The 25,073-nt window shown below is 40.8% G+C and overlaps 1 protein-coding gene across 1 annotated transcript; it reads left to right on the forward strand.

Moving 5' to 3' along the window:
- Positions 1-1,378: 1,378 nt before the first annotated feature.
- Positions 1,379-24,738, forward strand: LOC311507279 (intercellular adhesion molecule 5-like). The gene is made up of 5 exons (XM_084571570.1): positions 1,379-1,831; positions 1,924-2,163; positions 2,283-2,504; positions 23,757-24,023; positions 24,351-24,738. Exons 1-5 carry the CDS (start codon positions 1,456-1,458, stop codon positions 24,578-24,580), a joined length of 1,335 nt encoding a protein of 444 aa, XP_084427696.1. The 5' UTR covers positions 1,379-1,455; the 3' UTR covers positions 24,581-24,738.
- The last annotated feature ends 335 nt before the right edge of the window (positions 24,739-25,073 follow it).

The following is a 25,073-nucleotide window of genomic DNA, read 5'->3' on the forward strand; positions in this document are numbered from 1 at the left end:
ACGTTGAAATTAATGTTTACAGTAAGTGTAACTTTGTATATTTATATACATTGGAAAGAATGATCAAAACCAACGTGCAACTAACTAACTTGTATTTAATTTTATTTTAACAGAGAACCCAGAAGTTGTCCTTTCTATCATTGATGTACAGGCTTTGGGGGAAGAGACACTGTATGAACTGCAGTGTGATGTCCTCAATGTTGCTCCTGTTCAGTATCTCACAGTGAGGTGGTACACAAACAATGAAATCAACAAGATGGACTCTTTCAGCGACACGACCAGAACACCAGTGAATGAGTCTCGCACTCTGAGCCTCAGAGTCAGAAGAGAAGATAATGTAGTTGAGGTTAGATGTGAGGCTCAGCTGGATTTTAGGCAAAATGAAAGTTTACCTACTGTTGTTTCTCAAACCCACAGTGTTTCTGCACACTGTGAGTAAAAATCCCATTGTTTCCAGACTAAGACCATTTTGTACAGTTAAATATTAAATAACTTTAGATATCCATCTTGTCACGTATGTAATGCAAAGCCCTTTTGCCTCCTCCAGATGCTCCAGAGCTCAAGATAAAAAATGATACTGAGGACATATATGCACTTGAGGGCACCGATATCTCACTGAACTGTGAAGCTGAGGGAAACCCTCCTCCTGTCTTTCACTGGACCGGTGATGAGCTCAATGTGCCAGTGGACGGACACATACTCAATATTACTCAAGTAAATGCCGGTTCAGTCTACATCTGCACAGCAACAAATTATCTTGGACACAAAACTAAGCATTTCCATATTCATGGAACAAACAAGAAAATAGAAGCAACCTCTGCATCTGCTCCCATTCCTAAAGCAGCAGAAACAGGTACTGGTACAGACTTTTTTACTTTTAAATCTGAGTTGATTATTTTTTGGATTCTGCTGATGACGTATTTGATACTGTGCACTAAAAAAAGAGAAACAATGATTGAATATATGTTTGCTTGTGAATGGCAGGTTGCCCGGTGACACTGACTCCCCCTGAAGTTGTGGTGAGATTTGGAGATCCAGTTTCTGTCAACTGCAGCGCATCAGATGTTGATGGACTCGGCTGGGAGTCCACGGTTGGAGGCATAGGTTTAGAAACTGTAACCTTCCTGGCGTGGACGGTTGAAAAACTGGAAGCTTGGGACGTACAATCCTCCTGCTATGCTGCTGTGGATGACATACAGTGTCATAAATATGTAGACATCACTGTATATCGTGAGTACAAGTCTACAGATTGCATTGCATCATCTTCTGTCCTACAGTGTTATTTGATATGGGAACATAATGATGCCAGTTGCTAACAGAAACGTTTCACAGTATATACATAAAATATGATGGCGTACAACATCATATCCTATCTTATTAATAGCACAGATCCAATTTTTTTATGTGGAAAGAAAATGCTTCATCCTTACCAATAAATATATATAAAAATAAAATATGTACTCTTCTAGTATTTTGGTTACAAGGTTATTTTGCACTGCTTTATTAACAGAGACTCCAGACACTGTGTTCATCCGGGATGGAGGTCTGATGCTGGAAGGCACACAGTACCAGCTGCAATGCAGCATCAACAATGTGGCTCCTGTACAGAAGCTCAAAGTGAAGTGGTACCGAGCTGGTGAAATTCTGTCCGAAGACACATTCAGCGACACCACGTTGACTCCAGTCAGTGTTACTTCTAAATTGACTATCAGTCCTACCAAAGAAGACAATGGAGCACTTTTTAGTTGTCATGCTGAGCTGCACCTTGGACCCAATGGACCAGAGGTTCTTCCAAATACAACCTCTGAGCCATACGCCGCTGTTGTGTACTGTAAGATTTCCCCCCACACATTTATTATTTTCCAAATCTGTCAAACACCTCTGGAGATATCAGTTTTTGATTATTCTGATATTTATTTGCAGATAAGCCGATCATCAATAGCTGTGCACTGCACCACAGTGTTGTAGAACATGAGTACAGTTTGGATATGTTGGCCTGTAACGCTGATGGGAACCCTCCACCCACAATTAAGTGGTACTATGAGGATAAGGAAGTGATGAATTCATCTGCGCCTCTCAGCCGGACTGACTCAGGAAACTACAGGGCTGAATTTGAAAACAGAATGGGCAGGAACAACATCTCGGTTGATATCACGGTAGAATGTGAGTGCATCACATCTGGCTCAGTGTGTATTTCAGGACAAACTATTTTCAAATGGACTTTCATTTCTTTTGCCATCATTTCTCTGAAGACTATTTTGATACAATTTTCACATTCACAGACGGCCCCTCTTTCAGCTGCAATGAGAGCTATGATGTTGAAGTGAATGGTAAGCTCCAGTGTGAACCAGAAGGAATACCTACACCCAGGCTCACCTGGTTTAAAGATGGAAAGGAGATTGTCCCCCCACAGCCCTGGACAAAGCAAGATAGTGGAGAATACTTAATTAATGCATCCAACAAACATGGAGAAGCCACCCACAGGCTATATGTCAATATTTTGTGTAAGTTTTTAATTTGTAGAATTACAGAAATAAGCTTTGTAAACTTTTGTTCTATTGATTGTAAATGTAGGCTATTTGAGATTAGAAGTACGTTTCGCAGCATTTTTTTTTTTTCTCAAATCACACTTATGTGGGGTTTTTTTTGCACAGACCCCCCTGAGATGACGACTGGAAAACTTAATGCCACGAATAAAGTTGGGAATGTGACAAGACCTGACACACTGATGATTAAAGGTAACATCATAGGAAACCATAGAGCAGTAACTGATGCTGATGTTGCTACACAGGTTACACACCGAGTATTGAGAATGAGATTAGATTCAACTTTATTGTCATACAGGTACAGAGCCAAGGAAATAAAGTCAGCTTCTAACCAGAAATGCAAAGAAAATAATATTTACATAAAGTGCAGGTTTGTACAGAGGAATGTAGACAGTATGCACATGGCTGACAGTGGGAGTAGTGTCTAAAGAGATTATATATATATATATATATATATATATACACATATATATATATAGTATACTGAAATTCAGAATCTGCATTACTGACTGTTTGAATAGATTATATGTAATATACAGAATATGTCTGTGTAATCTTCTGATATTGATTACTCTATTGCTTGATTTGCAGGTAAATCTGATTTTCCCTATGCAGTCGTTTGGGTGCCGGTAATTGCAGGGATCGTCATCTTCATGATGATTATGGCCGTGGTCATTTACCGCAATCATAAGAAAAAAAGGGGACCATACACTTTTGTCAGTAATGCAGACCTCTCCATGACCACCGTGACGACTGGGAAAAAGTCTTAGGGACATTCAACATGTAATAGGACATTCATTCATTCATTCATCTTCTCTAACCGCTTGTCCTGTGAAGGGTCGCGGGGTGGGGGGGTGGAGCTGTCTTTGGTCGAGAGGTGGGGTACACCCTGGACAGGTCGCCAGTCTATCACAGGGCTAACAATTTACAGCGCTCATCCAATCTGTAAATATATATATGTGTATGTATGTGTGTATCTATCTATCTATCTATCTATCTATATATATATACATATATATACACATACACGTGTGAAATAATGTTGTACTTCTTTGCCAGTGTTCATGATCAGGCAAAGTTACATCTATATTAAAATACTGTGTTTCTATTTGCAAGGTACTTTGATATTTTCCTATTTTTTTCTCCACATTTTAAAAGCCCATGTCTGCACTTTAATCCTCTTGAAATACTGTATTTGTATAAAAAAAAAAAAAAAAAAATGTACAGGCCTAAAATACTATAGTCCTTGTATGAATCCGCTGCAGATAATGAACCAGGAAAAAAATAAATAAACAGAAGCAGGTGACTGCTGATTTTGAAACTGAAGGGGCGTTGCATCCTTTTTTCATGCTTCCCTTAATTATGAGTAATCTTAAAACAGGGAGCGTCTGGACCAATCATTGTGTCTCAGCATCATATGAGGAGGACAATGTGTGATGAGTGATGATGAACACAGAATCACAATTGTTTAATGTCTTGCTCGAGGACACTTCAACAGGGAGGTACATTTTTTTAAATTCATTTATCTTTTTTAAATAGACTAGACAGAGAAACAAAAATATTATTTGAACCAATCAAAGCTCAAGTCAGTTAGCGAACTATGATGCTCCCTTACAATATTTGCTGAAGAAAACAAAGCCGGAGTAAACAGTGGTTGCGTCGGATTTATCACGCAGGGATTACTCTTCCCAGGGCCGATCCAAGCTGTTGGGATAACTTTGGAGAAGTTGTCTGTGAAGGTTCTCAGTCATCCAGGTCATGGTATATCCAGAAAAGGTTAAAAAAGGCAACTGGACTTTTTTTTTTTGAGAAGAAGTTTCACCGCTCATCTGAGTAGCTTCTTCAGTTCTAGGGGACTGGTGGGAAGTCTGAGGTAGGAACTCCTGCTGGAACTTGCTTGTTGTGTTAACAACCAGAAACTGGTGCAGCAAATTTCCATTAACGGTTGGGTACTTACCTGTCGTTGATTCTCTGTATACAGTTGTTGGCTCCTGTTCAAGAATAAATGTTTTTAAATCAAAATGTGTCATGGATCAAAACGATGTAGCCTAATGTTTATAGGTGTTTGAGCACAAGTAGGCCAAATGCATCAATTCACGTGGTGAATGAAGGAACCAGTCATTAATATAACCTGATCTGATTTTAGCTTAAAACCCGATTTATGCTTGTTTATTTATAAATAAATGCCCCCAATTTTTATTTATTTATTTTTTGCTTGCGCACTGGAATGGATAGGGTCCCATTGACATTAAGAGTGTACAGGGCCCAGAATTTGGTGCTACGCCCCTACTCATTGCCAGAAAGGAGGCTGGTGGTATCACATGTGTGCCCACTCCAATCTGAATGGCGTGTGGTATCGGGGCTGACACTACCGAAGCCACTATCAGGATGGGGTCTACTGGGCAGAGTTCCACGGAGGCTCCTACTCCCTCAAACAAGTTTCCATGATGATCAAACCCACATAAAGGTGTTGCACTATGGACCTGTGAGACAGAAAATAATGTGGATGATCCTCAGAAATATCTAGAGGCAACCAAACGATTTCACCGGGGCCAGCGTTGAGCAACTATTCATCTTATCCAGGTCTTGAAGGTGGACGGCCTCTGGACCATCCTGAAACAACATCACCTCCTCCCGCCTCCTGCATGCTCCCCCAGCATGCTGCTGCTCAGGATGTTGTGTCTCCTCATGCTCATGTTTTTACTACGTGGTGAGTGATGCTTTACAGGTAGCACTGTGTGGATCTTACTTGTCAGATGAAAGTTTATTCAGTGATTTGTGATAAAACCTAAAACAGCAATAATGGGGATAATAATACTTTGTAGAATAATTACCTTCTAGTGAAGATCTGGTAGAGAGAATATAAAGAAAGATAAAACTTCCTGTGTGTAGAACAGGTGTGATGGATTTTTATGTGAATTATACAAAGTATTAAAATGTAGCAGAGCATCTATTATCGCGTCATAGCACAGCATATGAATAATTAAATACTTTTTAATTTTTAAATATAGAGTGTGACAAAATCAGAATTTTGCACAATGTATGGAACTTACCATTAGCATTTCTCTACCTTCCCGGGCCTCTCTTTGTTTGTGTTTTTTTTTTTTTTTTTAACATCACATATCACACTTTTAGCCACGGCTGTTTAAAACTGGTATTTCCTGAATAAATAAATTAAAATTAAATAGTGCAAGTTATTCTTATTACTGAAGGAGTGTATTTTATTGAGCAGTAGAAAAGTTATTGTGAAGAACTCAAGGGTGTGTCATTCAGTTGTGACCACCAGAGGGCAGCAAGGTCTACTTTTAAAGCAGGAACACGTTGCTTACCTGTCCACAGACTCAGACAGCGTGTGCCCTATAGAGCCAAACCCTGTTGGCGTGACACCCGCTGTGGCTGTTGAAGAATATGGAGGTCAGCTTCATGTAAACTGCACCAGCGACAACGAGGAGTACGAGGACACAATCTGGAAAGTTGGAAAAGAAGGTGTTCTGACGGAAGACGACGACAAGCTTCCCTCACTGGATTTGTCACTGACAGACTGGAATATGAATGTAGAGTGCATAATAAAACTAAATGATACTCATGAATGCAGCAAAGACGTTGACCTCACCATTTACAGTAAGTACAACTTCAAATTGTATATAGAGTGGAGAGAATGATCAAAAACAACGTGTAACTAACTAACTTGTATTTAAATTTATTTTAACAGAAAACCCAGAAGTTGTCCTTTCTATCATTGATGTACAGGCTTTGGGGGAAGAGACACTGTATGAACTGCAGTGTGATGTCCTCAATGTTGCTCCTGTTCAGTATCTCACAGTGAGGTGGTACACAAACAATGAACTCAACAAGACGGACTCTTTCAGCGACACGACCAGAACACCAGTGAATGAGTTTCGCACACTGAAGAGAAGATAATGTAGTCGAGGTTAGATGTGAGGCTCAGCTGGATTTTAGGCAAAATGAAAGTTTACCTACTGTTGTTTCTCAAACCCACAATGTTTCTGCACACTGTGAGTAAAAATCCCATTGTTTCCAGACTAAGACCATTTTGTACAGTTAAATATTAAATAACTTTAGATATATATCTTGTCACGTATGTAATGCAATGAATGCAATGCCCTTTTGCCTCCTCCAGATGCTCCGGAGCTCAAGATAAAAAATGATACTGAGGACATATATGCACTTGAGGGCACCGATATCTCACTGAACTGTGAAGCTGAGGGAAACCCTCCTCCTGTCTTTCACTGGACCAGTGATGAGCTCAATGTGCCAGTGGACACAGACATACTCAATATTACTCAAGTAAATGCCGGTTCAGTCTACATCTGCACAGCTACAAATTATCTTGGAAACAAAAATAAGCATTTCTTTATTCATGGATCAAACAAGAAAATAGAAGGAAAGTCTGCATCTGCTCCCATTCCTGAAGCAGCAGAAACAGGTACTGGTACAGACTTTTTTACTTTTAAATCTGAGTTGATTATGTTTTGAATTCTGCTGATGACATATTTTATGCTGTGCACTAAAAAAAAGAGAAACAATGATTGAATATATGTTTGCTTGTGAATGGCAGGTTGCCTGGTGACACTGACTCCCTCTGAAATTGTGGTGAGATTTGGAGATCCAGTTTCAGTCAACTGCAGTGCATCAGATGTTGATGGACTAGGCTGGGAGACCACGGTTGGAGGCACAGGTCTTGAAAGTGTAACCTTCTTGATTTGGACGGTTTAAAAACTGGAAAATTGGAACGAAAATGCCTCCTGCTACGCTTCTGTGGATGACAGACAGTGTCATAAATATGTAGACATCACTGTATATCGTGAGTACAAGTCTACAGATTGCGTTGCATCATCTTCTGTCCTACAATTTGTTTGATATGGGAACATAATGATGCCAGTTGCTAACAGAAACATTTCACAGTATATACATAAAATATGATGGCGTACAACATCATATCCTGTCTTATTAATAGCACAAATCAAAAATTTTCATGTGGAAATTAAATGATATATCCTTACCAATATATATATATATATATATATATATATATATATATATATATATATAAAGTATTCTAGTATTTTGGTTACAAGGTTATTTTGCACTGCTTTATTAACAGAGACTCCAGACACTGTGTCCATCTGGGATGGTGGTCCGATGCTGGAGGGCACACAGTACCAGCTGCAATGCGGCATCAACAATGTGGCTCCTGTACAGAAGCTCAAAGTGAAGTGGTACCGAGGTGGTGAAATTCTGTCCGAAGACACATTCAGTGACACCACGTTGACTCCAGTCAGTGTTACTTCTAAATTGACTATCATTCCTACCAAAGAAGACAATGGAGCACTGTTTAGATGTCAGGCTGAGCTGCACCTTGGACCCAATGGACCAGAGTTTCCCCCAATTACAACCTCTGAGCCATACGCCGCTGTTGTGTACTGTAAGATTTTCCCCCACACATTTATTATTTTCCAAATCTGTCAAACACCTCTGGAGATACCAGTTTTTGATTATTCTGATATTTATTTGTAGATAAGCCGATCATCAAAGACTGTCCAGGGCACCACAGTGTTGTAGAACACGAGTTCAGTTTGGATATGTTGGCCTGTAACGCTGATGGGAACCCTCCACCCACAATTAAGTGGTACTATGAGGATAAGGAAGTGATGAATTCATCTGTGCCTCTTAGCCGGACTGACTCAGGAAACTACAGGGCTGAATTTGAAAATGAAATAGGCATGAACAGCGTCCAGGTTGATCGCTTGGCAACGGGGACGCTGGCTGCTCAAGCCGCTCCGTCTGACCTGTTTTTGTTTGGATTTTTTATATTTTACTTTTTTATTCCCCACTATTTTTCTTCAATTCTTGTATATTCGTTACTTTAGCTGTACAGTTAAAGATAGCCATTTTTGTTTTGGTTGTTTGTTTTGTTTTTCCACACTTTTATTGCGTTTTGTGGGGTCTGTCTCTAGTCCGCGTTCTGCCTGCACTGTTTTGGTGATAAACTTATTTTTTTTATTTATTTTTTTTCCCCGCTGATTGCCATCAGCGAGGCCTATTTCGCTGCTGTTGGACTTGCTGTCTGCTTGTGTGGTGGAAGCTGTGTTGGACTCGAGCTTGCTGTCTCTCCTTTTCCATCCTGACGCTGGGCCAAAATAATGTCACGTCAGTATCAGGTAGTTTTCGAGTCTAGCGGTGGCCCATCTGTTGCTGCTAGCACAACACCTGCTCGGAGACTCCCTGGAATTGGTCATCGCTGCTGCTACCTCAGCTGGCAAAGTGGACACAGGACAACCTGGGCTCAGCTTGTCCCTGCCATCGTGAAGTTCATCTGGGAAGTCTGAAACCACCCATCGCCGCCGCCGCAGAGTTGGAAGTCCTTGTAGCTAGCATCCTGGCTACGCCGCTAAAAACAACCTGCACTTCTTCCATGCTGTCGCCGGCACCACCACTATGTTGAGTTACACCGTCAACCAGCTGATGAATCTCAACAGTTTTTTCACTCCACCATGCACTGCAGTGATTAAGCAACTTGGACTTCTCCACTGCCCACGCTACATCCATAGGTTCCCGCAGAAAGTTTGTCTGCTCACAGACAAGTCCTACCATCCCGGCTCTCTGGTCAGAAATGCGAACTGTCGCTCCACGCATACGTCATCAGAGCTCTGTCCGGATAAGTAGTTTGGGCGTCTCCATGGCAACACCTCTCAGTGAGCTAAATGGGAAACGCGGAGTGGACTTCATTCTGCTACGGCCAGTGCAAAGACTTGTTGCATCATCAAGTAGCAAAATTGAACTCTTAAATGCACAGTCTATTACAAACAAATCCTGCCTTATTCATGACCATATCCTGGATAAACGTCTGGATTATATGTGCATTACAGAGACCTGGCACCCAGCAAATACTTTTTCCTCTTTAAATGAGAGCTGTCCCCAGGGATATAGCTACCTCCAGAAAGCTCGCAGCACAGGACGCGGTGGCGGCCTGTCAGTTATCTATCGCAGCGATCTGGAGCTATCTCTGCAACCATTGCCTGAACTGTCTTCATTTGAATGCCTTGCATTTAAATCTAAGTCCCCTTCCCCTGTGCTGTTCCTCCTCATTTACCGACCACCAAAACCAAACCCGTCATTTATCACTGAGATGTCAGATCTTTTCACAACTTTCTGCACATCCTCTGCCGATGTCATAATTTTAGATGATCTGAACATCCACGTTGACACCCCCTCCTCCCCTTTTGCAGCTGAATTTCTTCAGATACTGGACTGTTTTAATTTAAAACAACTTGTTGATGTCCCCACGCACACCAGGGGACACACCTTGGACCTGGTCATTACAAATTCTGCCCCTCTCACCAACCTGCAGGTGTATGACCTAGGTGTGTCTGATCACAAGGCCATTTCTATGGATCTGCAATCCCCATCCAGCCTCTCCAAGCCTAAGCGGATATCTGTTTCAGAAACCTAAAAAACATAAACCCAGAACTCTTGACAGCAGACTTTCAACATCTTTTCACACACTTTTCATCAGCCGATGAAGCAGTAGACTACTACAACAGCCATCTGAGCAGCCTCCTGGACCTCCATGCCCCTGTTAAAACCAGAACAGTCACCTTCACCCACTCAGCTCCCTGGTTCACAGATGGGCTCCGTAAGATGAAGGCAGCAGGGCGAGTCCTTGAGCGGCGCTTCAAAGCCTCTGGCCTCACTGTCCACAAACAAATGTACCGGGAGCAACAGCAAAAATATGCTCAGTCCCTCAAAGATGCAAGGTCACAGTTTTACTCCGATGCCATCAGAAACAGTCCAGGAAATTCCAAGCAGCTTTTTTCCACTGTAAATCACCTTCTCAAACCACAACCCCCTCCACTTACTGCCACTACAGAAGAGCAGTGCAATAAATTCATGGGTTTTTTCACATCAAAAATTGCACATATTCGCTCTGCCCTTTTTGGTCCTCCCACCCAAACTGTTCCTACAGCGTATACTGTCTCACAACCCCTAATCTGCTTTCCTGTGGTTTCATCAGAAGAGGTGCAGAACATCATCAGGAAGATGAAATCCTCTACCTGTCCTCTGGACCCTCTCCCAACCTCCCTGGTGAAAACCCATATCACTGTCCTAACCCCCCTGATCACCGCTATTATAAATCATTCCCTCCAAACTGGTCACGTTCCCCCTGCCTTAAGAAATGCCATAATCAGACCATTACTCAAAAAACCCACTCTTGATCCGGAAGTCCTATCCAACTATAGGTCCATTTCCAATCTCCCCTTCATATCAAAAGTACTTGAGAAAGCAGTTGCCACCCACCTTCTGGACCACCTCAAACATAATAACCTTTTTGAAAAATTCCAGTCCGGTTTCCGCTCCGCTCACAGCACAGAGACTGCCCTCGTCAGAGTCACAAACGACCTCCTCATGTCATCTGATGGTGGCTCTCCCTCCCTCCTCATCCTCCTGGATCTTTCTGCTGCTTTTGACACTGTCGTCCATGGCATTCTTTTAAACCGGCTCCACCTCACCACTGGACTCAATGACACTGCTCTCAGTTGGTTCAAGTCATACCTCACAAACCGGACAGAATACATCTCCCTGGGTCACTCCAAATCACATCCACACACAGTCACCTGCGGTGTCCCCCAGGGATCAGTCCTTGGCCCCATCCTCTTCATCCTCTACCTCACCCCCCTTGGCCAAAGGGGCCGTCATCAGCCGTCACAAAATTTCATTCCACTGCTATGCTGATGACGCACAGCTTTATGTAAATGCCACAGCTGCAACCCCATCCTCACTATCATCCCCATCAAAACTCACCTCCTGTCTGGAGGAGATAAAGTCATGGATGTAGCACAATTTCCTCCAACTAAACAGCTCCAAAACCGAAGCCATACTGATTGGCACCCCTCACCAGACCAAATCATCATCCATAACCAGCATCACCTTCTCTGGCTCCAACATTCCCCTTTCATCAACAGTCACTAATCTTGGTGTAGAAATGGACTCTCAACTCACGTTTGAAGCCCATGTAAATCACCTCTGCAAGACCTCCTTCTACCACCTCCGTAACATTTCCAAACTCCGCCCCATTCTCTCCCTCTCAGATGCTGAAAAGCTGGTTCATGCTTTTGTCTCCTCCAGACTGGACTACTGTAACGCACTTCTCATCGGGATTCCTAGCAAGAGTCTGCAGAGGCTTCAGTACATCCAAAACTCTGCAGCTAGGATCCTGATGAGAGTGCAGAAACATGAGCACATTACCCCCATTCTCCACTCACTCCACTGGCTTCCCGTCTCCACCGGGATTGAGTACAAGGTTTCCCTCCTCACTCACCAATGCATCCATGGACACGCACCCCCCTATCTCAAAGAAATTATCAATCCACAAAACACAACACGCTCCCTCCGCTCCACTCACTCAAACCTCCTCCACATACCCAGAACCAGACGGAGGACCATGGGAGATAGGGCCTTCTGTGCTGCTGCCCCACGTCTGTGGAATGCCCTCCCTGACACCTTGAGGGCACCACAATCCACTGACTGTTTTAAAAAAGGTCTTAAGACATTTCTTTTTAGCAAAGCTTTTGGTCCCCTTTAGATGTTTTTTTTTTTTTTTTTTTTAAACCTTTTCTTCTTCTTTTTAATCTGTAGCACTTTGAGATCTTTGATGTGAAGTGCTTTATAAATAAAATTTATTATTATTATTATTATTATTATTATATCACGGTACAATGTGAGTGCATCACATCTGGCTCAGTGTGTATTTCAAGACAAACTATTTTCAAATGCACTTTCATTTCTTTTGCCATCATTTGTCTGAAGATTATTTTGATACAATTTTCACATTCACAGACGGCCCCTCTTTCAGCTGCAATGAGAGCTATGATGTTGAAGTGAATGGTAAGCTCCAGCGTGAACAAGAAGGAATACCTACACCCAGGCTCACCTGGTTTAAAGATGGAAAGAAGATTGTCCCCCCACAGTCCTGGACAAAGCAACATAGTGGAGAATACTCAATTAAAGCATCCAACAAACATGGAGAAGCCAACCACAGGCTATATGTCAATATTTTTTGTAAGTTTTTAATCTGTAGAATTACAGAAATGTCTCACAAAAATCTTCTTGTCTTGCAGGAATCAGCAAACAAGGAGTTGTTGAAAGTGGACACGTGGTTTAAGTGCAATAAATTATCACTAAATATTAATAAAACAAACTATATTATATTTCGTCCCACAAAAATTACAAATAATGTGGAGAATATCTGTCTCTCTATCAATGGCCAAGACACTGAAAGAGTAAAATCAACAACATTTTTGGGTGTAGAAATTGATGAATTTCTGAACTTCAAAAGACATGTTGATCAATTAGTAAATAAACTTTCCAAATGTGTTGGACTATTTTTCAAAATAAGACATTTCCTTCCACTTTCAGCGCTCCTTACACTTTATAAATCTCTATTTGAACCGCACATCACCTACTGCAATATCATCTGGTGCAATTCATATCCTAGTCATCTTTTAAAGTTACAGTCTCTTCAGAAAAACATTATACGTGCAATATCCTGGTCAAATTACATTGCTTCTACAGCTTCACTGTTCCACTCATATGGTCTTCTCAAGCTTCCCGAAATTAACTACTATCACAATGCATGCATTATGTATCAGGTGGTAAATAATATGAACCTCCGCCTGTGTGAGCTTGTACCAATCTCTCGTCCACTGCACACATACTACACCAGGAAAAAACATATGATAACTGGCACTGTAAGAAAACTGAAGAGCACTAACCTGAGTATTGTTTCCAGGGGACCACTGAAATGGAACAAGCTTGAAGGCTTTATAAAAATGTCCCAGTCCTTCTTGGCTTTCAAAAAAAAATTATGGGTTAAAAGAGAAATAAACTTTTTAAACTTTTGTTCTATTGATTGGAAATATAGGGTAATTTGAAATTAGAAGTACGTTTCGCAGCATTTATTTTATTTTTTTTCTCAAATCACACTTATTTATTTGTTTATTTATTTTTTTTTGCACAGACCCCCGTGAGTTCAACGACGTTGAACTCAGGGTGACGACTGGGCAACTTTATGCCACGAATAAAGTTGGGAATGTGACAAGATCTGACACACTGATGATTAAAGGTAACATCATTGGAAACCATAGAGCAGTAACTGATGCTGATGTTGCTACACAGGTTACACACCAAGTATTGAGAATGAGATTAGATTCAACTTTATTGTCATACATGCATAGAGCCGAGGAAATACAGTTAGCTTCTAACCAGAAATGCAAAGAAAATAATATGCAACATATGCATAAACAGTATGCACATGGCTGACAGTGAGAGTAGTGTCTAAAGAGATTATATATATAGTATAGTGAAATTCAGAATGTGCATTATTTACTGTTTGAATAGATTATATGTAATATACAGAATACGTCTGTGTAATCTTTTGATACTGATTACTCTATTGCTTGATTTGCAGGTACATCTGATTTTTCCTATGCAGTCGTTTTGGTGCTGATAATTGCAGGGATCATCATCTTCATGATCATGGTCGTGGTCATTTACCGCAATCATAAGAAAAAATGGGGACTATACACTTTTGTCAGTAATGCAGAATTCTCCATGACCACCGTGACGACTGGGGAAAAGTCCTAGGGACATTCAACATGTCCTGACAGCAATGAAAATGTAATAGGACATTCATTCATTCATTCATCTTCTGTAACCGCTTGTCCTGTGAAGGGTCGCTGGGGGGGGGCTAGCCCAGCTATCATCGGGCGAGAGGTGGGGTACACCCTGGACGGGTCGCCAGTCTATCACAGGGCGAACAATTTACAGCGCTCATCCAATCTATATCTATCTATCTATCTATTTATCTATCTATCTATCTATCTATATATATATATATATATATATTTTATATGAAATAATGCTATACTGCTTTGCCAGTGTTCATGATCAGGCAAAGTTACATCTATATTAAAATACTATGTTTCTATTTGCAAGGTACTTTGATATTTTTCTCTTCTTTTCTCCACATTTTAAAAGCCCATGTCTGCACTTCAATCCTCTTGAAATATTGTATTTGTAAAAAAAATAAAATAAAATAAAATGTACAGGCCTAAAATATTATAGTCCTTGTATGAAACCGCTGCAGATAATGAACCAGAAAAAAATAAATAAATAAATAAACAGAAGCGGGTGACTGCTGATTTTGAAACTGGAAAGGGCGTTGCATCCTTTTTTCATGCTTCCCTTAATTATGAGTAATCTTGAAACAGGGTCTGGACCAATCATTGTGTCTCAGCATCATATGAGGAGGACAATGTGTGATGAGTGATGATGAACACAGAATCACCATTGTTTAATGGCTTGCTCGAGGACACTTCAACAGGGAGGTACATTCATTCATTCATCTTCTATACCCGTTTAGTCCTGTTAAGGGTCACGGGGGTCTGCTGGAGCCTATCCCAGCTGTCATCGGGCGACAGGCAGGGGTACACCCTGGACAGGTCGCCAGTCCATCGCAGGGTAACACACAGAGACAGACAACCATTCACACTCACACGCACACCTACGGCCAATTTAGAATCACCAATTAACCTAATGAGCATGTCTTTGGATGGTGGGAGGAAGCCGGAGTACCCGGAGAGAACCCACGCAGACACAGGGAGAACATGCAAACTCCACACAGAAAGGCCAGTCGGCCCATGGATTCGAACCGGTGACTTGCTGTGAGGTAACCACCTCGCCACTGTGCCGCCCCGGGGAGGTACATTTTTTTTTAAATTCATTTATCTTTTTTAAATAGACTAGACAGAGAAAAAAATATATAATTTGAACCAATCCAAGCTGTGGGCCTGCATCAACCCCCTGGCCAGTGTAACGTGTATTTCAGTGCACTGGCCCTTTAAGAATTAGGATTTGGGAGTGATGCGGATATGAAAGCTAGTTTGTCCCCCGTTTCCTTCGCTATGACAAATATTTGGACAAACTAGACTAACGACAGCAAGCTCAAGTCAATTAGCGAATTATGATGCTCCCTTACAGTATTTGCTGAGGAAACCAAAGCCGGAGTAGGCTAAGCAGTGGTTGCGTCGGATCCGGATGCGTAGGGCCAATCCTAGCTGTTGGGATAACTTTGGAGAAGTTGTCTGTGAAGGTTCTCAGTCATCCGGGTCATGGTATATCCAAAAAAGGCAACTGAACTTTTTTTTTTTTTTTTTGAGAAGACGTTTCACCGCTCATCCGAGTAGCTTCTTCAGTTCTGGGGGACTGGTAGGAAGTCTGAGGTGAACTCCTGCTGGAACTTGCTTGTTGTGTTAACAACCAGAAACTGGTGCAGCAATTTTCCATTAACGGTTAGGTACTTACCTCTCGTTGATTCTCTGTGTACAGTTCTTGGCTCCTGTTCAAGAATGTTTTTAAATCAAAATGTGTTATGGATCAAAACGATGTAGCCTAATGTTTATAGGTGTTTGAGCACCAATAGGTGGGTAGGCCAAATGCATCAATTCACGTGGTGAATGATGCTACCGAAGCCGCTATCAGGATCTACTGGGGTCTACTGGGCAGAGTTCCACGGAGGCTCCTACTCCCTCAAACAAGTTTCCATGATGATCAAACCCACATAAAGGTGTTGCACTATGGACCTGTGAGACAGAACGTAATATGGATGATCCTCAGACATATCTAGAGGTAACCAAAGGATTTCAACCCTTCACTGGGTCTTATTACTAAATAAAGTGTTTGCAAATGTGACATGTGGATGAACTCTGAATCACTGAATGATGAACAAGGTGCACTACACTGACAAACCCGACAAGTCTGCGTTGCAATTTCCTGAAAAACTTGGATGTTTTCCATGTTGCATTGTGCTTTTCAATAAAATCCTGTGCAATCAGCTTCTTTGTGGCAGTGCAAAACACGCTTGAAAGCACGTTCTCAGTGACACAGAGAATTAGTGTAAAAAGAGAACTGAAGTTTTCTATTTTCTATTGAGGTTGCTCAACACTGCGAGTGTGGTTTTGTATTTCCATTTTCTGCCCCACTGGGCGTTTTCGCTGATAATTTCGCTTTAACTTCCTTCATTCCACCCATGCTTGTGTAGCTGTCAGCAGCATTTCATCAATCCTCGGGCCAGCGTTGAGCAACTATTCATCTTATCCAGGTCTTGAAGGTGGACGGCCTCTGGACCATCCTGAAACAACATCACCCCCTCCCGCCTCCTGCATGCTCCCCCAGCATGCTGCTGCTCAGGATGTTGTGTCTCCTCATGCTCATGTTTTTACTACGTGGTGAGTGATGCTTTACAGGTAGCACTGTGTGGATCTTACTTGTCAGATGAAAGTTTATTCAGTGATTTGTGATAAAACCTATAACAGCAATAATGGGGATAATAATACTTTGTAGAATAATTACCTTCTAGTGAGGTTCTGGTAGAGAGAATGTAAAGAAAGATAAAACTTCCTGTGCATAGAGCAGATGTGATGGATTTTTATGTGAATTATACTAAGCATTAAAATGTAGGAGAGCATCTATTATCGTGTCACAACACAGCTTATGAATAATTAAATACTTACACAATGTATGGATCTTTCCATTAGCATTTCTCTACTTTCCCGGGCCTTTCTTTTTTTGTGTGTGTGTTTTTATTTATTTAATTTTTTTTAACATCAAATATCACACTTTTAACCATGGTTGTTTAAAATGAACATTTCCTGAATAAATAAATTACAATTATATAGTGCAAGTTATTCCTGTTATTGAGGCCGTGTATTTTATTGAGCAGTAGGTGATGGATTTTTATGTGAATTATACAAAGCATTAAAATGTAGCAGAGCATCTATTATCGTGTCATAGCACAGCATATGAATAATTAAACACTTTATGGTCATTTTTAAATATAGAATGTGACATGAATATTTAATCAGAATTTTGCAGAACTTTCCGTTAGCATTTCTCTACTTTCCCGGGCCTCTCTTTGTTTGTGTTTTTTTTTTTTAACATCAATATCACACTTTTAGCCACGGATATTTAAAACTGGCATTTGCTGGATAAATAAATAAAAATTAAATAGTGCAAGTCATTCCTGTTACTGAAGGCGTGTATTTTATTGAGCAGTAGAAAAGTTCGTGTGAGGAACTCAAGGGTGTGTCATTCAGTTGTGACCACCAGAGGGCAGCAAGGTCTACTTTTAAAGCAGGAACACGTTGCTTACCTGTCCACAGACGCAGACAGCGTGTGCCCTATAGAGCCAAACCCTCTCAGCGTGCACCCCGATGTGGCTGTAGAAGAATATGGAGGTCAACTTCATGTAAACTGCACCAGCGACAACGAGGAGTATAAGGACACAATCTGGAAAGTTGAAAAAGAAGGTGTTCTGACGGAAGACGACTACAAGCTTCCCTCACTGGATTTGTCACTGACAGACTGGAATATGAATGTAGAGTGCATAATAAAAATGAATGATACCCATGAATGCCGCAAAGACGTTGACCTCACTGTTTACAGTAAGTACAACTTTAAATTTTATACAGAGTGGAGAGAATTATCAAAAACAACGTGTAACTAACTGACTTTTATTGAATTTTATCTTAACAGAGAACCCAGAAGTTGTCCTTTCTATCATTGATGTACAGGCTTTGGGGGAAGAGACACTGTATGAACTGCAGTGTGATGTCCTCAATGTTGCTCCTGTTCAGTATCTCACAGTGAGGTGGTACACAAACAATGAACTCAGCAAGACGGACTCTTTCAGCGACACGACCAGAACACCAGTGAATGAGTCTCGCACTCTGAACCTCACAGTCAGAAGAGAAGATAATGTAGTCGAGGTTAGATGTGAGGCTCAGCTGGGTCTTGAGTCACACGGACGCCCACTTCCTGCTATTTCTCAAACCGTTTCTGCACACCGTGAGTAAACATCCTTTTTTTTCCCAATTAAAATTTCAGATTAAAGAAATTAGCACTTTTAGCCCAGGGATCCGAGCAGGATGATATTAGCTATTAGATTACCTCTGGTTAAATGAGAGTTTGCTTTTATTGGATAGTGGTCAAGTGTATGTGAGGGGATCAGACATCTGTCAGTGAGCCCTCCTATTACTGAAAACTTAGCAAAGAGTAAAATCCAGTAGAAACATGTTGTTTGTCTATCCTCAGATGCAGACCTTACATGTGGTACAGATGTCAGCCCTCTCACCGTGGAACCTGCTGTGATTATAGCAGCATATGGAGAGAAAGCTGATGTAAATTGTACCAGCGACTATCAGGAGCATGAGGACATATTCTGGAGAGTTGGAAACAAAGACTTACCAGTGGAAGATGATGCATCAATTGTCTCACTCACTTTGTCACTGACAGACTGGGATATGACGGCAGAGTGTGTAATACAATACAAAATACAAAGTGACGCTCATGAATGCAGCAAAGACGTTGAAATTAATGTTTACAGTAAGTGTAACTTTGTATATTTATATACATTGGAAAGAATGATCAAAAACAACGTGCAACTAACTAACTTGTATTTAATTTTATTTTAACAGAGAACCCAGAAGTTGTCCTTTCTATCACTGATGTACAGGCTTTGGGGGAAGAGACACTGTATGAACTGCAGTGTGATGTCCTCAATGTTGCTCCTGTTCAGTATCTCACACTGAGGTGGTACACAAACAATGAACTCAACAAGACGGAATCTTTCAGCGACACGACCAGAACACCAGTGAATGAGTCTCGCACTCTGAACCTCACAGTCAGAAGAGAAGATAATGTAGTCAAGGTTAGATGTGAGGCTCAGCTGGATTTTAGGCAATATAAAAGTTTACCTACTGTTGTTTCTGAAACCCACAATGTTTCTGCAAACTGTGAGTAAAAATCCCATCGTTTCCAGACTAAGACCATTTTGTACAGTTAAATATTAAATAACTGTTGTTATCCATCTTGTCACGTACGTAATTTAATGAATGCAATGCCCTTTTGCCTCCTCCAGATGCTCCGGAGCTCAAGATAAAAAATGATACTGAGGACATATATGCACTTGAGGGCACCGATATCTCACTGAACTGTGAAGCTGAGGGAAACCCTCCTCCTGTCTTTCACTGGACCGGTGATGAGCTCAATGAGCCAGTGGACACAGACATACTCAATATTACTCAAGTAAATGCCAGTTCAGTCTACATCTGCACAGCTACAAATTATCTTGGACACAAAACTAAGCATTTCCATATTCATGGAACAAACAAGAAAATAGAAGCAATCTCTACATCCGCTCCCATTCCTAAAGCAGCAGAAACAGGTACTGGTACAGACTTTTTTACTTTTTAATCTGAGTTGATTATTTTTTGGATTCTGCTGATGACATATTTGATACTGTGCACTAAAAAAGAGAGAAACAATGATTGAATATATGTTTGCTTGTGAATGGCAGGTTGCCCGGTGACACTGACTCCCTCTGAAATTGTGGTGAGATTTGGAGATCCAGTTTCAGTCAACTGCAGTGCATCAGATGTTGATGGACTAGGCTGGGAGTCCACGTTTGGAGGCACGGGTCTTGAAATTGTAACCTTCCTGGCATGGACGGTTGAAAAACTGGAAAATTGGAACGAAAATGCCTCCTGCTACGCTTCTGTGGATGACATACAGTGTCAAAAATATGTAGACATCACTGTATATCGTGAGTACAAGTCTACAGATTGCATTGCATCATCTTCTGTCCTACAGTGTTATTTGATATGGGAACATAATGATGCCAGTTGCTAACAGAAACGTTTCACAGTTTATACATAAAATATGATGATGTACAACATCATATCCTATCTTATTAATAGCACAGATCCAATTTTTTATGTGGAAATAAAATGCTACATCCTTATCAATAAATATATATATAAATAAAGTATGTACTCTTCTAGTATTTTGGTTATAAGGTTATTTTGCACTGCTTTATTAACAGAGACTCCAGACACTGTGTCCATCCGGGATGGTGGTCTGATGCTGGAAGGCACACAGTACCAGCTGCAATGCGGCATCAACAATGTGGCTCCTGTACAGAAGCTCAAAGTGAAGTGGTACCGAGCTGGTGAAATTCTGTTTGAAGACACATTCAGCGACACCACGTTGACTCCAGTCAGTGTTACTTCTAACTTGACTATCAGTCCTACCAAAGAAGACAATGGAGCACTGTTTAGATGTCATGCTGAGCTGCACCTTGGACCCAATGGACCAGAGTTTCTTCCAAATAAAACCTCTGAGCCATACGCCGCTGTTGTGTACTGTAAGATTTTCCCCCACACATTTATTATTTTCCAAATCTGTCAGACTCCTCTGGAGATATCAGTTTTTGATTATTCTGATATGTATTTGCAGATAAGCCGATCATTAATAGCTGTGCACTGCACCACAGTGTTGTAGAACATGAGTACAGTTTGGATATGTTGGCCTGTAACGCTGATGGGAACCCTCCACCCACAATTAAGTGGTACTATAAGGATAAGGAAGTTATGAATTCATCTGCGCCTCTCAGCCGGACTGACTCAGGAAACTACAGGGCTGAATTTGAAAACAGAATGGGCAGGAACAGCGTCCAGGTTGATATCACGGTAGAATGTGAGTGCATCACATCTGGCTCAGTGTGTATTTCAGGATAAACTATTTTCAAATGCACTTTCTTTTCTTTTGCCATCATTTGTCTGAAGACTATTTTGATACAATTTTCACATTCACAGACGGCCCCTCTTTCACCTGCAATGAGAGCTATGATGTTGAAGTGAATGGTAAGCTCCAGTGTGAACCAGAAGGAATACCTACACCCAGGCTCACCTGGTTTAAAGATGGAAAGGAGATTGTCCCCCCACAGCCCTGGACAAAGCAAGATAGTGGAGAATACTTAATTAAAGCATCCAACAAACATGGAGAAGCCAGCCACAAGCTATATGTCAATATTTTGTGTAAGTTTTTAATCTTTAGAATTACAGAAATAAGCTTTTTAAACTTTTGTTCTATTGATTGTAAATGTAGTTCATTTGAGATTAGAAGTACGTTTTACAGCATATTTGGTGTTGTTGGTGTTCTTATCATATATGTAATTTAATGCCCTTTTGCCTCCTCCAGATGCTCCGGAGCTCAAGATAAAAAATGATACTGAGGACATATATGCACTTGAGGGCACCGATATCTCACTGAACTGTGAAGCTGAGGGAAACCCTCCTCCTGTCTTTCACTGGACCGGTGATGAGCTCAATGAGCCAGTGGACGCAGACATACTCAATATTACTCAAGAAAATGCCGGTTCAGTCTACATCTGCACAGCTACAAATTATCTTGGAAACAAAACTAAGCATTTCCATATTCATGGAACAAACAATAAAATAGAAGCAACCTCTACATCCGCTCCCATTCCTAAAGCAGCAGAAACAGGTACTGGTACAGACTTTTTTACTTTTTAATCTGAGTTGATTATTTTTTTAATTCTGCTGATGACATATTTGATACTGTGCACTAAAAAAAGAGAGAAACAATGATTGAATATATGTTTGCTTGTGAATGGCAGGTTGCCCGGTGACACTGACTCCCCCTGAAATTGTGGTGAGATTTGGAGATCCAGTTTCAGTCAACTGCAGCGCATCAGATGTTGATGGACTCGGCTGGGAGTCCACGGTTGGAGGCACGGGTCTTGAAATTGTAACCTTCCGGACGTGGACGGTTGAAAGACTGGAAAATTGGAACGAAAATGCCTCCTGCTACGCTTCTGTGGATGACATACAGTGTCAAAAATATGTAGACATCACTGTATATCGTGAGTACAAGTCTACAGATTGCGTTGCATCACCTTCTGTCCTACAATTTGTTTGATATGGGAACATAATGATGCCAGTTGCTAACAGAAACGTTTCACCGTATAAATATAAAAAATGATGGCGTACAACATCATATCCTATCTTATTAATAGCACAGATCCAATTTTTTTATGTGGAAATAAAATGCTATATCCTTACCAATAAATATATATATATATATATAAATAAAGTATGTACTCTTCTAGTATTTTGGTTACAAGGTTATTTTGCACTGCTTTATTAACAGAGACTCCAGACACTGTGTCCATCCAGGATGATGGTCCGATGCTGGAAGGCACACAGTACCAGCTGCAATGCAGCATCAACAATGTGGCTCCTGTACAGAAGCTCAAAGTGAAGTGGTACAGAGCTGGTGAAATTCTGTTTGAAGACACATTCAGCGACACCACGTTGACTCCAGTCAATGTTACTTCTAACTTGACTATCAGTCCTACCAAAGAAGACAATGGAGCACTGTTTAGATGTCATGCTGAGCTGCACCTTGGACCCAATGGACCAGAGTTTCTTCCAAATAAAACCTCTGAGCCATACGCCGCTGTTGTGTACTGTAAGATTTTCCCCCACACATTTATTATTTTCCAAATCTGTCAAACACCTCTGGAGATACTAGTTTTTGATTATTCTGATATTTATTTGCAGATAAGCCGATCATCAAAAACTGTTTAGGGCACAACAATGTTGTGGAACACAAGTTCAGTTTGGATATGTTGGCCTGTAACGCTGAAGGGAACCCTCTACCCACAATTAAGTGGTACTACAAGGATAAGGAAGTGATGGATTCATCTGCGCTTCTCAGCCGGACGGACTCAGGAAACTACAGGGCTGAATTTGAAAACAGAATGGGCAGGAACAGCGTCCAGGTTGATATCACGGTAGAATGTGAGTGCATCACACCTGGCTCAGTGTGTATTTCAAGACAAACTATTTTCAAATGCACTTTCATTTCTTTTGCCATCATTTGTCTGAAGACTATTTTGATACAATTTTCACATTCACAGACGGCCCCTCTTTCACCTGCAATGAGAGCTATGATGTTGAAGTGAATGGTAAGCTCCAGTGTGAACCAGAAGGAATACCTACACCCAGGCTCACCTGGTTTAAAGATGGAAAGGAGATTGTCCCCCCACAGCCCTGGACAAAGGAAGATAGAGGAGAATACTTAATTAAAGCATCCAACAAACATGTAGAAGCCACCCACAGGCTATATGTCAATATTTTGTGTAAGTTTTTAATCTCTAGAATTACAGAAATAAGCTTTTAAAGCTTTCGTTCTATTGATTGTAAATGTAGGTTATTTACATTTCTTTTTGTCAAATCACACTTATTTATTTATTTATTATTTGCACAGATCCCCCTGAGTTCAAGGAGGTTCAAGGAGATCATGTTATGGAATTCATCCAGGGTGAAAATGTGACACTAAATTGCAGTGCTGAGGGCAACCCTCCCCCTGAGATCCAGTGGAGCCACACTTCTACAGGAAATTCAGAGCCCACTGTGTGGCGCCAGAATACCATTACGATCACAGGAGCCACGTCTACCAGTAGTGGTGTTTACATCTGTGTTGCCACGAATAAATTTGGGAATGTGACAAGATCTGTCACACTGATGATGAAAGGTAACACCACTGGAAACCGTAGAGCAGTAACTGATGCTGATGTTACTTACACACCAAGTACTTTATTGTCATACATGTACAGAGCCAAGGAAATACAGTTAGCTTTTAACCAGAAATGTAAAGAAAATTCGTTACATAAAGTGCAGGTTTGTAGAGAGGAATGTAGACAGAATGCACATGGCTGACAGTGAGAGTAGTGTCTAAAGAGATTATAGTATACTGAAATACAGAATGTGCATTGTTGACTGTTTGAATAGATTATATGCAATATACAGAATACGTCTGTGTAATCTTTTGATACTGATTACTCTATTGCTTGATTTGCAGGTACACCTGATTTTCCCTATCCATTCCTTTTGGTGCTGATAATTGCAGGGATCATCATCCTCACGATCGTGGCCGTGGTCATTTATCGCAATCGTAAGAAAAAACGGGGACTATACAGTTTTGTCAGTAAGGAAGACGTCATCATGACCAGTGTTGGGAATAACGACATTAAAATAAACGATGCTACTAACGGCGGCGTTATTTATTTCAATGACGATCAATCTAACTGATTATTATTAAATGTGGTGCGCTCTCAGCCAGACACAAGAGCTGCGAAGGTGTTTTTTTTTTTCTTCCTTTGGATAATTACGTATCCAAGTAAGCGTTCATCCAATCTGTAAATATATATATACATCTGTTAAATAATGTTGTATTCTTTGCCGGTGTTCATGATCAAGCAAAGTTACACTTATACACTTATACTGTGTTTCTCTTTGTAAGGTACTTTGATATTTTCCTTTTTTTTCTCCACATTTTCAAAGCCCATGTCTGCACTTTAATCCTCTTGAAATACTGGATTTGTAAAAAAAAAAATAAATAATAAAAAATAATAATCATGATGTACAGGCCTAAAATACTATATGTATGAAACCGCTGCAGACAATGAACCAGAAAAAAACAAATAAACAGAAGCAGGTGACTGCTGATTTAGAAACTGGAAAGGGCGTTGCATCCTTTTTTCATGCTTCCCTTAATTATGAGTAATCTTGAAACAGTGAGCGT

This window comes from Chelon labrosus (genome assembly GCF_963514085.1).
Source record: "Chelon labrosus genome assembly, chromosome: 21".
NCBI classification, from domain to species: domain Eukaryota; kingdom Metazoa; phylum Chordata; class Actinopteri; order Mugiliformes; family Mugilidae; genus Chelon; species Chelon labrosus.